The sequence below is a fragment of the Salvelinus fontinalis genome, chromosome 2 (assembly GCF_029448725.1).
Source record: "Salvelinus fontinalis isolate EN_2023a chromosome 2, ASM2944872v1, whole genome shotgun sequence".
Classification (NCBI taxonomy): domain Eukaryota; kingdom Metazoa; phylum Chordata; class Actinopteri; order Salmoniformes; family Salmonidae; genus Salvelinus; species Salvelinus fontinalis.
The window spans coordinates 89,789,866-89,804,493 of NC_074666.1; the positions used below are offsets into that span (position 1 = coordinate 89,789,866).

Sequence of the window (14,628 nt, forward strand, 5' to 3'; positions counted from 1 at the left end):
CCCCTCACTGCAGAGCAGTCCAATCACAGCTCCCCTCACTGCAGAGCAGTCCAATCACAGCTCCCCTCACTGCAGAGCAGTCCAACCACAGCTCCCCTCACTGCAGAGCAGTCCAACCACAGCTCCCCTCACTGCAGAGCAGTCCAACCACAGCTCCCCTCACTGCATCGTGACCTTATGATTCTTCAATAAAGACTTAACTCTTCAGTAGGTCCTATGAGTGTAGTCTGGCCCAGGGGTGTGAAGGTGAACAGAAAGGCACTGGAGCGACGAATCGCCCTTGCTGTCTCTGCCTGGCCGGTTCCCCTCTCTCCACTGGGATTCTCTGCCTCTAACCCTATTACAGGGGCTGAGTCACTGGCTTACTGGTGTTCTTTCATGCCGTCCCTAGGAGGGTTGCGTCCCTTGAGTGGGTTGAGTCACTGACGTGATCTTCCTGTCCTGGTTGGCGCCCCCCCTCGGGTTCACGTGATCTTCCTGTCCTGGTTGGCGCCCCCCTCGGGTTCGCGCCGTGGGGGAGATCTTCGTGGGCTATACTTGGCCTTGTCTCATAGTAGTAGATTGGTGGCGGAAGATAGCCATCTAGTGGTGTGGGGGCTGTGCTTTGGTAAAGTGGGTGGGGTTAAATCCTGCCTGTTTGGCCCTGTCCGGGGGTATCGACGGATGGGGCCAGTGTCTCCCGACCCCTCCTATCTCAAACTCCAGTACTTATGCTGCAACAGTAGATGTGTCGGGGGGCTAGAGTCAGTCTGTTACATCTGGAGTATTTCTTATCCAGTGTGAATTTAAGTTCTCTGCCCTAAGACCATGCCTCTCTCATTTACTTCTGAGGTGCTGACCTGTTGCACCCGCTACAACCTCTATGAATATTATTGTTTTACCTTGCTGGTCATCTATAAACATTTTAACATCTTGGCCATGTACTGTTATAAACTCCACCTGGCACAGCCAGAAGAGGACTGGCCACCCCTCATAGCCTGGTTCCTCTCTAGGTTCCTGCCTTTCTAGAGAGTGTTTTCTAGCCACTGTGCTTCTACACCTGCATTACTTGCTGTTTGGAGTTTTAGGCTGGGTTTCTGTACAGCACTTTGTGAGCACTTTACATCGGCTGATGTAAAAAGGGCTTTACAAATACATTTGATTGAATGATTAGATCCTTTTGAAATGGTGCCTGAATAGTGGAGGCAGTGCCTGTTTTCATTGTGTTAACAATAATTCAATAGGTGAGTCTGAAAACGTCTGAAACATTCACTTCCTTGGCCATTCTGTAGGTCATGTAACTGTTTGTTACATGGAACATATTTTGTTAACTTAACCGGAAAGATGTTGCACTCCGGTTTTATGATTACACAAAAAGGTGTGGTTGAATTTATTCTGCCACTGTCTTCTTGTCACGGCTGTGTCAATGCATATGAACGAACAGGTTAGAGCAAACAATAAAATATCCCAAGTTTTGAATTACCATCATTGTTTATTTTGTCCAGCTGTTCAAATGGAAAATCAAAGATGACGAAAAATAGGCCTAGACATGTTATACACCACAGTAGGCATACTGTAAAATAAAACCAAACTTACCCGATCCATCGTTGAAGCTATTTTTTCTTCAACATTTCTTCAAATAGAAAAACGTGACAGTAAATCTGTAGCTAGCCTACACTAGTTTCTTTGTTACAGCGTTCAGATACAGAACAGCTATACCAGAGCAATCAGACGTCCTTTTAAAAATAAAAACTAGATTTAATTTGTGACATAATAGTCTGATGTAAGCTAATCTTACTTCAATAAGATCCTGGATAAGATTTTACCTGATCTATTAAAAAGTCAGGAAAACGTTCAACACCCTATTCACCAATAATTCTGCTGTCGGTTATGGTCTAACTCCACCCCAGCGTCACTCGGAACAACGTCCTCTTCGAAAGTCCAGATAGTTTTAATTGTCTGAGGCCCAATAAGGGAAGCTTATAAAATACCAGACTGATTACCGCTGACCAGTAAAACCCGAAGTATGTTCAATCCGACGTCTGCAGTTGTCATGCAGCACTTAACAGCAACGCAATCTCCGCAGTTGTCAATGCATTTATACTTCCGTTTCACCGAGCAGCCTCAAAGCAGTTGAGAAGGAAGGGGTCTTCTTCTTCTTTGGTATTATGGCGGTCCGCCATAAACAAATCTTATAGGTTCATACCTCCAGCAAGTGTATTGGCTGGGTATAAGTCTACTATTCTGTAGTATTAATTCATTGCACTTTGTGAAAAACCAACTAACCCTACACCCATTAAAACCTCATTATTCCACTACTTTGGCCCTCTGATCCTACACCAGGCCAGTAGCCTGGGAGGACGGGATATTATCGTTCAAAACACCTTGTAACTCTGCAGTAAAATATTGTACACCCAAGTACTTCTCTACAGCTGCCACCACATCATCTATCCACTGTGTTATACATTCTATATTTCTGCGGTACAGTTGACAACCATGGCTATGAACGCCCAAAAATGACTGTTGGTGTTGTTTTTTTGAATTTTTTTGTGTCGCACTGCATACTATTCTTTGCTCTTTTAACGGATTAAGCATGGCTTTGACAACGATGAATTGTACAAACGTTGTAGAATACTCCTCACTTCTGGAAGGAAGTAGTCAAGAGACGACGTTTGTGTTTATACAGGAAGTACCGCCCCCCCTTACCGTTACCAATCACGTCAATGTTGAGCTAAACAGAGCTTTAGATCTCGCCAGCTTGTAGAATTAAAACAAAGAAATGAGTTACCTTTGGCTCGTTCATCCATCCCAATGGGAAAAATGTGGGTTTTGGAATAAATACCGAAAATAAGATAAGCACAGGCTAAGGAGATCTTATACGTTTGTTCTATGAGATAATAGCAGTCAGTTAATATGACCTTTATGTGATTTAAATACTTTTTTTATTGCATAAATGACATTAGCTAATAAAGATTGATGAACAAAACGAACAAGATCTCCTAAACCTGTGTTTACAACAGTCCTTATTTTCGGCATTTATCCAAACACCATGCAAAACCGCCATTAATTTCCCACATAGGCTTTGTCTAACGAACCATGGCAAAATTAGTGCCTATAGAAAGATGCCATTACTATTTCTCTCTATAGAGCCCCACAGTGGACGAGTCATAATACCCATAAAACCAAATGGTCAAACTAGGAAATAGTTCCAATTGCTTTCCACCATTCACTTTACCCATAGGGGATTTTACATAGGCTTACCCTGGCGAGACATTTTGAGAACCATTTCAATCTCTCTTGGACAAGGTGACTTTTATCAATATAACCGTCTCTATTTACAGTCACATTTCGCAAATGCTAATTAGGATAAAAAAGTAGACATCATGCAACGCTACAAACCCTTAAAAGCTCCTGCACATCATCTCCAGCTGACACCTTTGCTAACAGGTATTGTGCAATTTTAAAACTTGCCCATGACGGGTCACAGAATTGTCAATTTAAAGAAATTTAGGCAATTTATTCATTACTACATTTAGCTAACATTAAATAGTTAATCCAGAGATTCTTACCCACACCAGTAGATCATTGATTGCAAGATATTAGCTGTTGTCCGTTAGTCTTTTAATGAATGCATAACGGTAAACCTAGACACTTGCATCGTATAGTATTCTGAGTGGTGTCTCAAGGCTCGCTACCTTGGCTAGATTCATTGATACAATTATGGGTCTTTAGCATTCACGTAATATTGGAGCCAGTCAAAATATTCTTCACTCTTCACCTTCTTCTGGCATCTGTCCATACTTGGTCCCTTACTTTTTTTAAACTTGCTTCAATGATCTTCACCTTTTCCAAATGTGTATTTTGGTCCTGTTTCCTCCAACTGACAACACATTATATTATCAAAGTATGTTTGTCTATTTTATGTTTCTATCTGAAAATATTTTTCACTCTTACAGTCTTCTGACTTTGACATCAGACTCCTCTGAGGAGTGGTGGTGGAGGTGGGGGTCCTGTCAGGGGTTCTCCCCACCCGAGGCCTGGACACTTTTGAAAGATAATTTATGACGTTTCAGAACCATTTGTCAAACAAAGTTTAAATGTATAATTTTGTTTTTAAAGCAATGACAGGTAATTCTGATATGTTTCCGAGAGGTCAAAGTTCACCTTTCTGTCAATCTGAACATTCTGAAGATGTGTCTGATGGACAGCTATGAATCTAATATTTCCAATGATATATGATTAAAGGGTAAACATGAGTAATAACCTGATCTACTGTATGCTGACATTGTCATACGGGAAAACCACTATGGGAAAACTGAATGGGATGGAGGGATGAACAGAAAGAGTGATAACACACAGAAAGCTACCATTGCTGCAATGATAGAACACATTTTACACTCTAGGGATATGGCCCTTCAAACAAATCTATATGAGACATTGTCAACCCAAGTATTTTTATTTATTATGGATCCCCATTTAGTTCCTGCCAAGGCAGCAGCTACTCTTCCTGGGGTCCATCAAAATTAAGGCAGTTTATACAATTTTAAAAACATTACAATATATTAACAGCTTTCACAACACAATGTGTGCCATCAGGCCCCTACTCCACCACTACCACATATCTACAGTACTAAATCCATGTGTATGTGTTATCGTGTGTGCATGTATGCATGTGTCTGTGCCTATGTTTGTGTTGCTTTAATCTGCTTTTTAAATCTAATTTTACTGCTTGCATCAGTTATTTGATGTGGAATAGAGTTCCATGTAGTCATGGCTCTATGTAGTACTGTGCGCTTCCCATAGTCTGTTCTGGACTTGCGGACTGTGAAGAGACCTCTTGTGGCATGTCTTGTGAGGTATGCATGGGTGTCTGAGCTGTGTGCCAGTAGTTTAGACAGACAGCTCGATGCATTCAACATGTCAATACCGCTCATAAATAAAAGTAGTGATGAAGTCAATCTCTCCTCCACTTTGAGCAACGAGAGATTGATATGCATATTATTAACATTAGCTCTATGTGTACATCCAAGGGCCAGCCGTGCTGCCCTGTTCTGAGCCGATTGCAATTTTCCTAAGTCCTTTTTTGTGACATCTCGCCACACGACTGAACAGTAGTCAAGGTGCGACAAAACTAGGGCCTGTAGGACCTGCCTTGTTGATAGTGTTAAGAAAGCAGAGCAAGAATGGGTGATGGATATGACTGTTCAATAGATGTTTTCTATTGATCCTTTATTTAGGGATCTGGAACCGGTGTCGAATCAGAAGATGAAATATGGCACATTTTTGCTTTCTGGTGTTTTTTCATTGGCCCTAAATGAGCAAAGCTCTTCCCACAAAAACAGACATAGGGTTTCTCTCCCGTGTGTGTTCGCTTGTGTGCATTTAGGCTCCCTGATTGACTGAAACTCTTACCACAATGATCACAGCTGTAAGGTTTCTCTCCTGTGTGCGTTCGCTGGTGTGAATTCAGGTGTACTGATTGACTAAAGCTCTTTCCACAATGATCACAGCTGTAAGGTTTCTCTCCACTGTGCGTTAGCTGGTGTGTATTCAGGTGTACTGATTGACTGAAGCTCTTCCCACACTGATCACAGCTATAAGGCCTTTCTCCTGTGTGTGTTCGCTGGTGTATAGTTAGTTTTTCTGATACAGCAAAGCTCTTTCCACACTGATCACACCTATAAGGCTTCTCTCCAGTGTGTGTTCGCTGATGTGTAGTCAGGGTGGAAGCTAAAGCAAAGCTCTTCCCACATAGACAGACATAAGTTCTCTCTCCAGTGTGTGTTGCCTGGTGTCTAATCAGGGAGGAAACTACAGAAAAGCTCTTCCCACACTGATCACAGCTATAAGGCTTAACTCTTGTGTGTGTTACCTGGTGTCTATTCAGGGTGGAAGCTACAGCAAAGCGCTTTCCACACTGATCACAGCTATAAGGCTTCACTCCAGTGTGTGCTAGCTTGTGTGTGGTCAGATGGACTGCCTGATTGAAGCTCTTCCCACACTGATCACAGCTATAAGGCTTCACTCCCGTGTGTGTTAGCTTGTGTGTCGTCAGGTTGCATGACTGGTTGAAGCTCTTTCCACAATCAAGGCAGGGGTAAGGCCGCTCCCCTGTATGAATTCGCAGATGATATTTGAAGGCGTTAGAAGCAGTAAAACACTTCCCACATTCTGAGCAGCTGTAAGGCTTCTCTCCCGTATGGATTCTTTGGTGTACTTTAAGACCTCCTGCACAGGTGAAACTCTTCCTACACTGAGAGCAGCAGTACGGTTTCTCTCGGGTGTGAATCCGCTGGTGAATAATGAAGCCACTCAGGCTAGTGAAACTCTTCCCACAGTCAGAGCAGCAGTGGTGAGGTTTCTTCCCTCTACATCTCTGCTGGTGTTTCTTGCTGTGTTCTGATCTGGAGAGGCTCTTCTCTGTTACGTCAGTAACATGTTGAGGCTCCCCAGATGATAAGCTCCTCCCACTGAGAGAACGACGGTTAGGGGTGTCACCTGTGAAACAAAGACACTGAATAATAGGTTTTGGAAATATGGGTCCATAAACACTTTATTTTTGTTATTTAGCAGACGCTCTTCTATAGAGTGACTTACAGGAGCAATTAGGGTTTTGTACCTTTCTCAAGGGCACACCGACAGATTTTTAACCTAGTCGGCTCAAAGATTTGAACAAGCAACTTTTCGATTAGTGGCCCAACGCTTTTAACTACTAGACTACCTGCTGTCTTTATCATCAATATACACTCATTGGCCAGTTTATTAAGTACACCCCCCTCCATTCACAAAACTGGATCGATAATTTACTGGCCACTGAGTGTATACTGTTTATGACTGAATTAACAGAAGTTACAGAAGCAGATTGTGGTCTCATCCACACACCCCATTGTTCTTACTTGATGGAATCAAATATCCTTCCTCCTCGTGTCCTTCTCTCACAGTTCCACTCTGCCCTGCTGTTTTCCTGCAGTCGACCAGCCGCACAGACACCCTCTTCAGACCCAGCAGTAAGGCGCTACCGGGAGAGTTGTGACACGGGGACTCCGGCAGGTTGGAGGTGGACGGGCTAGCTCTGTCCTGGTGACCACAGGAAGTAAAGTACATAGAATATAATTAGACCAAACATTTGATGAATTTAGTCTAAAACTCTGATTGATTGGTGCATCCTTATAATACCTCCATTTTCCTGAAGTGTGTCATCGTTCACTACTTTCTACATTTTCAATCACTTTGCCAAATCTTTCAGATGGAAGTGGTATATTTGTTTTTACAAAATGTCAAAACTGATAACACTTGTAATGCCTTGTCTTATGTTCAGAAACTTTGGTTGAGCAGTCATTGGAGTTGAACACATCTTTCACCTGAGTTAAGAACTAATGTCTCACGTAATTGGTCAGACACTCGATTTAGTTCAGGGTTCATACGTGTTAGGAGCTTAACAGATGATGGAACGAGGAGGACGCCAACACCTGTCAAATCGTGATTTGTCATAATAACAAGTGAGTAAAAACTAAAACACCTGAACTACTGCTGCTCATTATGATGTAGTATTTAGAGCCAAATCCATCAATTATTTGGTTTTACCTTCCACCCTAAATTAAATGAATGTCAATTTATACAGTTATCCCCATGTACAATAGAGCCACATCTTTCTGGTGCCTTTTACAGCTTGTTTCTAGCCTAAAGCATTGCAGAGTTATGCACCCTATACATTTATATAATCAGGGTTTGGGGAGCATTAGCCCCCTCCACCCCAAGCACCACTCCACTGGAATGGCCGTTGACAAATATCCAATACATGGGCTAGTCCACCATCCAGATCAGAGCTGTAAATACAATCAAGCCTGTCTAATGGCAGAGTTGTTAATTTGGCACTGTTGACCAGCACAGATTTGGATACACATGTCAAGACAGGAGAAGGAGCATAATAGAATCTATTCTGGATGTTCAAAACTGGTGAGTTTGATGCTACCCAGCATGCATTTGCACAATGCAGTGGACAACGTGTGGTTACATGTGTATTTGCCCTCCTCTGTCCTACCTTTGCAAATCAGATCATAACTCCAATCTGGTCCTCTTTGCCCATCCACATTGACAGGGCCGGTCAAGTTCCTTTGTGTACACAACACTGACAATCTGAAATGGTCCATCCACACAGACAGTGTGGTGAAGAAGGCTGAACAGCACCTCTTCAACCTGAGGAGGCTGAAGAAATTCAGCTTGGCCCCTAAGACACACAATCTTTTACAGATGCACCATTGAGAGCATCCTGTCGGGCTGAATCACCGCCTGGTATGGTAACTGCACCATTCACAACTTCAGGGCTCTCCAGAGGGTGGTGCGGTCTGCCCAACGCATCACCGTCGGCACAATGCCTGCCCACCAAGACACTTACAGCATCCAATGTCACAGGAAGGCCAAAAAGATCATCAAGTTCAACCACCCAAGCCACGGCCTGTTCACACCGCTATCATTCAGAAGGCAAGGTCAATACAGCTTCTATCTCAAGGCCATCAGACTGTTATATAGCCATCACTAGCTGGCCTCCACCCAGTACCCTGCCCTGAACTTGTCACTAGCTGACTACCACCCGGTTGCGCTACATTTACATTTTACATTTTAGTCATTTAGCAGACACTCTTATCCAGAGCGACTTACAGTAGAGTGCATACATTTTATTACCTTTTTACATACTGAGACAAGGATATCCCTACCGGCCAAACCCTCCCTAACCCGGACGACGCTATGCCAATTGTGCGTCGCCCCATGGATCTCCCGGCTGCGACAGAGCCTGGGCGCGAACCCAGCCCAGCCTGGGCGCGAACCCAGAGACTCTGGTGGCGCAGCTAGCACTGCGATGCAGTGCCCTCGACCACTGCGCCACCCGGGAGATACGCGCGTGGCTGACAGGGTATACAATTGAGCACACAGCCATGCGATCTCCATAGACAAACATTGGCAGTAGAGTGGAGCTCAAGAGCTCAGTGACTTTCAATGTGGCGCCATCATAGGATGCCACCTGTCCAACATGTCAGTATGCCAAATTTCTGCTCTGCTAGAGCTTCCCCGGTTAACTGTAAGTGCTGTTATTGTGAAGTAGAAACATCGAGGATTAACAATGGCTCAATTGAGAAGTGGTATGTCACACAATATCTCAGAGTCTGACCCCCGAGTACTAAAGCGCTTAGCGTGTAAAAATCATCTCTTTTGAAACCCTCCCTACCGAGTTCCAAACTGCCTCTGGACGCAACGTCAGCACAATAACTGTTCATCGGGAGTTTCATGAAATGGGTTTCCATAGCTGAGCAGCTGCACACAAGCCAAAGATCACCATGCGCAATGCCAAGCGTCGGCTGGAGTGGTGTAAGGCTCGCCGCTGACGGACAAATCTGGGTTTGGTAGGGGGGAGAACGCTGCCTGCTGCAATGCATATTGCCAACTGTGAAGTTTGGTGGAAGAGGAATAATTGGCAGGATTATTTGACATTTAGACAAGATGAACATTAGTTAGATATTACTGCACTGTTGGAACTAGGAACACAAGCATTTCGCTACACCCACAATGAGATCTACCAAGTATGTATTTGGACCAATACAATCAATACAATACAATCTGATTTGTTTTCTCAGCTACAGTTTGAGTGCTGTCCTGTCTGACAGTGAAATAGCTTGCCATAGCTTGAACTATGGCGTAGCTAGCTAGCGTTTGTGGTAGAAATTACAACAATGTTATTCAAATGATCTTTTATAGAATATTCTTCAATTAGTACTTTCACACTGTCTGTTGGCCTGAGAGGAGCCTCTGAGGCTTAATGCTGGCAGTTGATTGACGATGCATTGGTGATAAGACCTAAAAACTACATTCCACTGCTAATGTTAACTGAGTTGCTGTGTCAAATGCTGTTCTGCCTGGGCCAGGGGAACTCTCCCTCCAGTTTCTCTCCCACATCGCAAATGGACACGGAATTTAATCTGTTTATTTGGGCTTGTAGCTCTACACCATTGGGTGACCGTTAACACACCATTACTGCAGTAATTAATTATAAAGTTGGATGGTTTTGTAGAAATCTAAAAGTCTATCCTTTTCATTAGAATAATTACCACGACAAGTTTCAAAAGTTCACGGCATGCATTTGTAACAGTATAACTTTAGTACCGTCCCCTTTCCGACACAGGCGCGAACCAGGGACCCTCTACACACATCAACAACAGTCACCCACGAAGCGTCGTTACCCATCGCTCCACAAAAGCCGCAGCCCTTGCAGAGCAAGGGGGAACCCTACTTCAAGTCTCAGAGCAAGTGACGTAACCGATTGAAACGCTATTACCGCGTACCCGCTAACTAGCTAGCCATTTCACATCCGTTACACATTGTAAGGTAACAGCGTGACACTTTTGTTTAAGTGATGTAGCTAGCTAAATATGTTTTGTGGAAAAAATGTAGGACTGCCGTTTAGACATGAACTAGCTATTGTTGTCAGCAATTCTTGTCTGCTAGCTAACTAATGGCTGAAGTTATTTGTGTAACAAACCTTCCATAAACAATTACAGCTAGTTACCTTTCTTTGCCTGTTCGTTAGCTACTGGACACAAAAAAGCTAATGTTAACTAATAGCAGCTGTATTGTTACCAAGCAACCGAGTTGCTGACCCGTTTAGATAGAACTGAGATGTAGCTGGAAATAAATGAGTAACATCAGAAATGCTACAAACGTAACCAAGACTCAGGAGATGATTGCGGACTACAGGGAAAGGAGGACCGAGCACGCCTCCATTCTCATCGACGGGGTTGTAGTGGAGCAGGTTGAGAGCTTCAAGTTCCTTGGTGTCCACATCAACAACAAACTATAATGGTCCAAACACACCAAGACAGTCGTGAACAGGGTACGACAAAACATATTCCCCCTCAGGAAACTGAAAAGATTTGGCATGGGTCCTCAGATCCTCAAAAGGCTATACAGCTGCAACATCGAGAGCATCCTGACTGGTTGCATCACTGCCTGGCACGGCAATTGCCCGGCCTCTGACCGCAATGCACTACAGAGGGTAGTGAGTATGGCCCAGTGTGGCTAAGCTGCCTGCAATCCAGGACCTCTACACCAGGCGGTGTCAGAGGAAGGCCCTGAAAATTGTCGAAGACCCCAGCCACCCCAGTCATAGACTGTTCTCTCTACTACCGCATGGCAAGCGGTACCGGAGTGCCAAGTCTAGGACAAAAAGGCTTCTCAACAGTTTTTACCCCCAATCCATAAGACTCCTGAACAGGTAATCGAATGGCTACCCGGACTATTTGCACTGTGTGTCCCCAACCCCACTTTTACGCAGCTGCTACTCTGTTGATCATATATGTATAGTCACTTTAACTATACATTCATGTACATACTACCTCAATTGCCCCGACCAACCAGTGCTACCGCACATTGGTTAACCGGGCTATCTGCATTGTCCCACCACCCGCCAACCCCTCTTTTTACGCTACTGCTACTCTGTTCATCATATATGCATAGTCACTTTAACCATATCTACATGTACATACTACCTCAATCAGCCTGACTAACCGGTGTCTGTATATAGCCTTGCTACTGTTATTTTCAATTGTCTTTTTACTGTTGTTTTATTTCTTTATTTACCTATTGTTCACCTAATATTTTTTTCACTATTGGTTAGAGGCTGTAAGTAAGCATTTCACTGTAAGGGCTACACCTGTTGTATTCGGCGCACGTGACAAATAAACCTTGATTTACATCATTGGTTCTTAATGGACGGAAATGTGCAGCTGAGGTAGTGCTGGAATAGTGGAGGCAGTTTTCTTTGCGACTTGCGGTAACTAAATCAACAGTTATTTAGTAGTTCTAAAACGTCGGAAACATTAACTGGCTTGACCATGCTGTATGTCATGTAACTGTTTGTTACATACAAAATGTGTTGTGGATTTCATCGGTTTTATGATTGAACAAAGGTTGTGGTTGAATTTATTCTGCCACTGTCTTCTTGTCTCGGCTGTGTCAAGGCTTATGAACTAACAGGTTATAGAGCAAACAAAGCAATTATCACAACACAGGCTGTAATATGGCTATTTTTCTGCTTGGCTTCCCGGTGACTTTACCCACGCATCGGTACTGGAAGGTGTAGGCTTTGCCTCATTTCTCCATGGTTCTGACTTAACCTGCGCGTTGCCTTGTATCAATCTGTGTGCTTTAGGCTAGTAGGCTACTTTGCTGAAGGACAAAATATCCCAAGTGTTTATTACCATCATTGTGTATTTTGTCCAGATGTTCAAATGGAACGAAGGATATGGAAGATCAAAGATAACTAGGCCTAGACATATTATACACCACAGTAGGAATAGTTAAGTCAACATAACTTACCCGATCCATCGTTAACTCTATTAATCTTCAGCGTTTCTTAGTGACAGTAAATCTGTAGCTAGCCTACACTACAGTTACTTTCTTTGTTGCAGCATTCAGATAAAGAACAGCTAGGTCAGAGCAATCAGACGTCATTTTCAATATCAACACTTTAGTGGTGACAAATGCATGTCTGATTTAGGCTAAGCTCGCCTAGATTTTACCTGATCTATTAAAGTAAACGTTCAACACCCTATTCACCAAGAATCCTGATGTCTGTTATCGTCTAACTCAACCCGACAGTCTGTTGGAACAACGTCCTCTTCGAGAGTCCAGATAGTTGTAATTCTCTAATGCCCAGTAAGGGAAGCCTATAAAATAACACTGGTTACAGCAGCGCTATCCGTGCGAACCAGTAAAACCCGATGTATGTTCAATCCGACATCTGCAGTGGAATTTTACAGCAATGCAACCGTGCTAGATGTTAGGGCATTCATACTTCCTGAGAGAAGGGCTGTTGAAAAGCAAGAAAACGGTCTTCTTCGGTATTATGGCGGTTTGCATACAATTATTATTGGTGCATGCCGCCACCTACCGATTTGTCTGTTCATCAGTTTAGCGTTTTGTAGTACTATTCTGTAGTATTAATTCAATACACTTCGTGACAAAAATTGCCCAACCAACTAACCCTACACCCATTAAAACCTCATCATTATACCACTACTTTGGCCCAGTCTGCTGGCCTGATTCTACACCAGGCCAGCAGACTGGGAGGACGGGATATTATCGTTCAAAACACCTTGTAACTCTGCAGTAAAATATTGTACACCCAAGTACTTCTCAACAGCTGCCACATCTATCCACTGTGTTTTACATTCTATTCCTGTGGTACAGTTGACAACCATGGCTATGAACGCAAAAAGAAAACAACATTACTGAAGCATGTTATTCTTATCACTCTCTAGTGACCTCGGCCTAATCACTGGGATCCTCTCAGGATCCCTCTTCCTGTACCCATCTTCCTCTAGTACTCTCTTCACTGCCTCAGCATACAACATCTTCTGCACTACTGTGATCCTGGTAACCTCAACCTGTCTTTCTCTCACTGGACACATCTGATCTCCAGCACCATGTGTACCCCTACAGTTTACACACACACAACTTTTTACATCAATACTACACATTCCTTTCTGTCAGGTCTTCCTGCACACATCTCACATCTAGGAATCTCCCTGATTCACACTGCTGGAAGGAAGTAGTCAAGAAAGAGAGTTTGTGTTTATACAGGAAGTACCCCCCCCCCCCCCCACCAAATGCTAACTAGCATAAAAGTAGACATCATGCAACGCTACAAACCCTTAAAAGCTCCTGCATGTCATCTCCAGCTGACACCTTTGCTAACAGGTATTGTGTAATTTTTAAATTTGCCCATGACAGGTCACAGAATTGTCTATTTAAAGAAATGTAGCCATTTTATTTATTACTACATTTAGCTAACATTAGATAGTTAATCCAGAGATTCTTACCCACACCAGTAGGTCATTGATTGCAAGATATTAGCTTGTCACTTAGTCTTTTAATGAATGCATAACGGTAAACCTAGACACTTGCATCGTATAGTATTCTGAGTGGTGACTCAAGGCTCGCTACCGTGGCTAGATTCATTGATACAATTATGGGTCTTTAGCATTAACGTAATATTGGAGTCAGTCAAAATATTCTTTACTCTTCACTTTCTTCTGGCAACGGTCCATACTTGGTCCCTTACTCTTTTTCATTTGCTTTTATGATCTTCATCTTTTCCAAATGTGTATTTTCATCCTGTTTCGTCCATTTGATAAATACATTGAATTTTTTTCTCTCGCTCTTACGTTGACATCAAAGTCCTGAGACATGTAGTGACCTCTGAAGAGTGGAGATCAGGGTGGAGGTGGTAGCCAATGATGGGGTGGGGGTGCAGTTTGGGGTTCTCCCCGCCCGAAGCCTGGTCACTTTTTAAAGGTAATTTTTATGATGTTTCAGAACCACAAATGTATAATTTTATTTTTAAAGCAATGACAGGTAATTCTGATATGTTTCCGAGAGGTCAAAGTTCACCTTTCTGTCAATCTGAACATTCTGAAGATGTGTCTGATGGACAGCTGTGAATCTAATATTTCCAATGATATATGATTAAAGGGTAAACATGAGTAATAACCTGATGTACTGTATGCTGACGTTGTCATAGGGTAAAACCACTATGGCGGAATGGGATGAAAGGATGAATAGAAAGAGTGATAACACACAGAAGAAAAGAAAATGAAT

The 14,628-nt window shown here is 43.1% G+C and overlaps 2 protein-coding genes and 1 pseudogene across 4 annotated transcripts in view; 1 reads left to right on the forward strand and 2 right to left on the reverse strand.

The window, feature by feature from the left end:
• LOC129831186 (zinc finger protein 883-like) overlaps window positions 1–2,487 on the reverse strand; it is a 145,443-nt pseudogene extending 142,956 nt beyond the window's left edge.
• The window catches only part of LOC129831306 (zinc finger protein 239-like), a 115,817-nt gene that overhangs the window by 42,967 nt on the left and 58,222 nt on the right, over window positions 1–14,628 (forward strand). The window lies entirely within an intron of this gene.
• On the reverse strand, window positions 3,995–12,925 carry LOC129831215 (zinc finger protein 883-like). 2 transcript variants are annotated; one of them, XM_055894392.1, is made up of 3 exons: window positions 12,346–12,925; window positions 6,876–7,056; window positions 3,995–6,477 (listed from the first exon to the last, which is right to left on the reverse strand). In XM_055894392.1, the coding sequence occupies exons 1-3, from the start codon at window positions 12,352–12,354 to the stop codon at window positions 5,213–5,215; spliced, it is 1,455 nt and encodes a 484-aa protein (XP_055750367.1). In that variant the 5' UTR covers window positions 12,355–12,925; the 3' UTR covers window positions 3,995–5,212. The 2 variants fall into 2 exon arrangements, with proteins under 2 accessions (XP_055750367.1, XP_055750359.1); XM_055894384.1 differs by lacking the exon at window positions 12,346–12,925 and having other exon boundaries at window positions 6,876–12,304.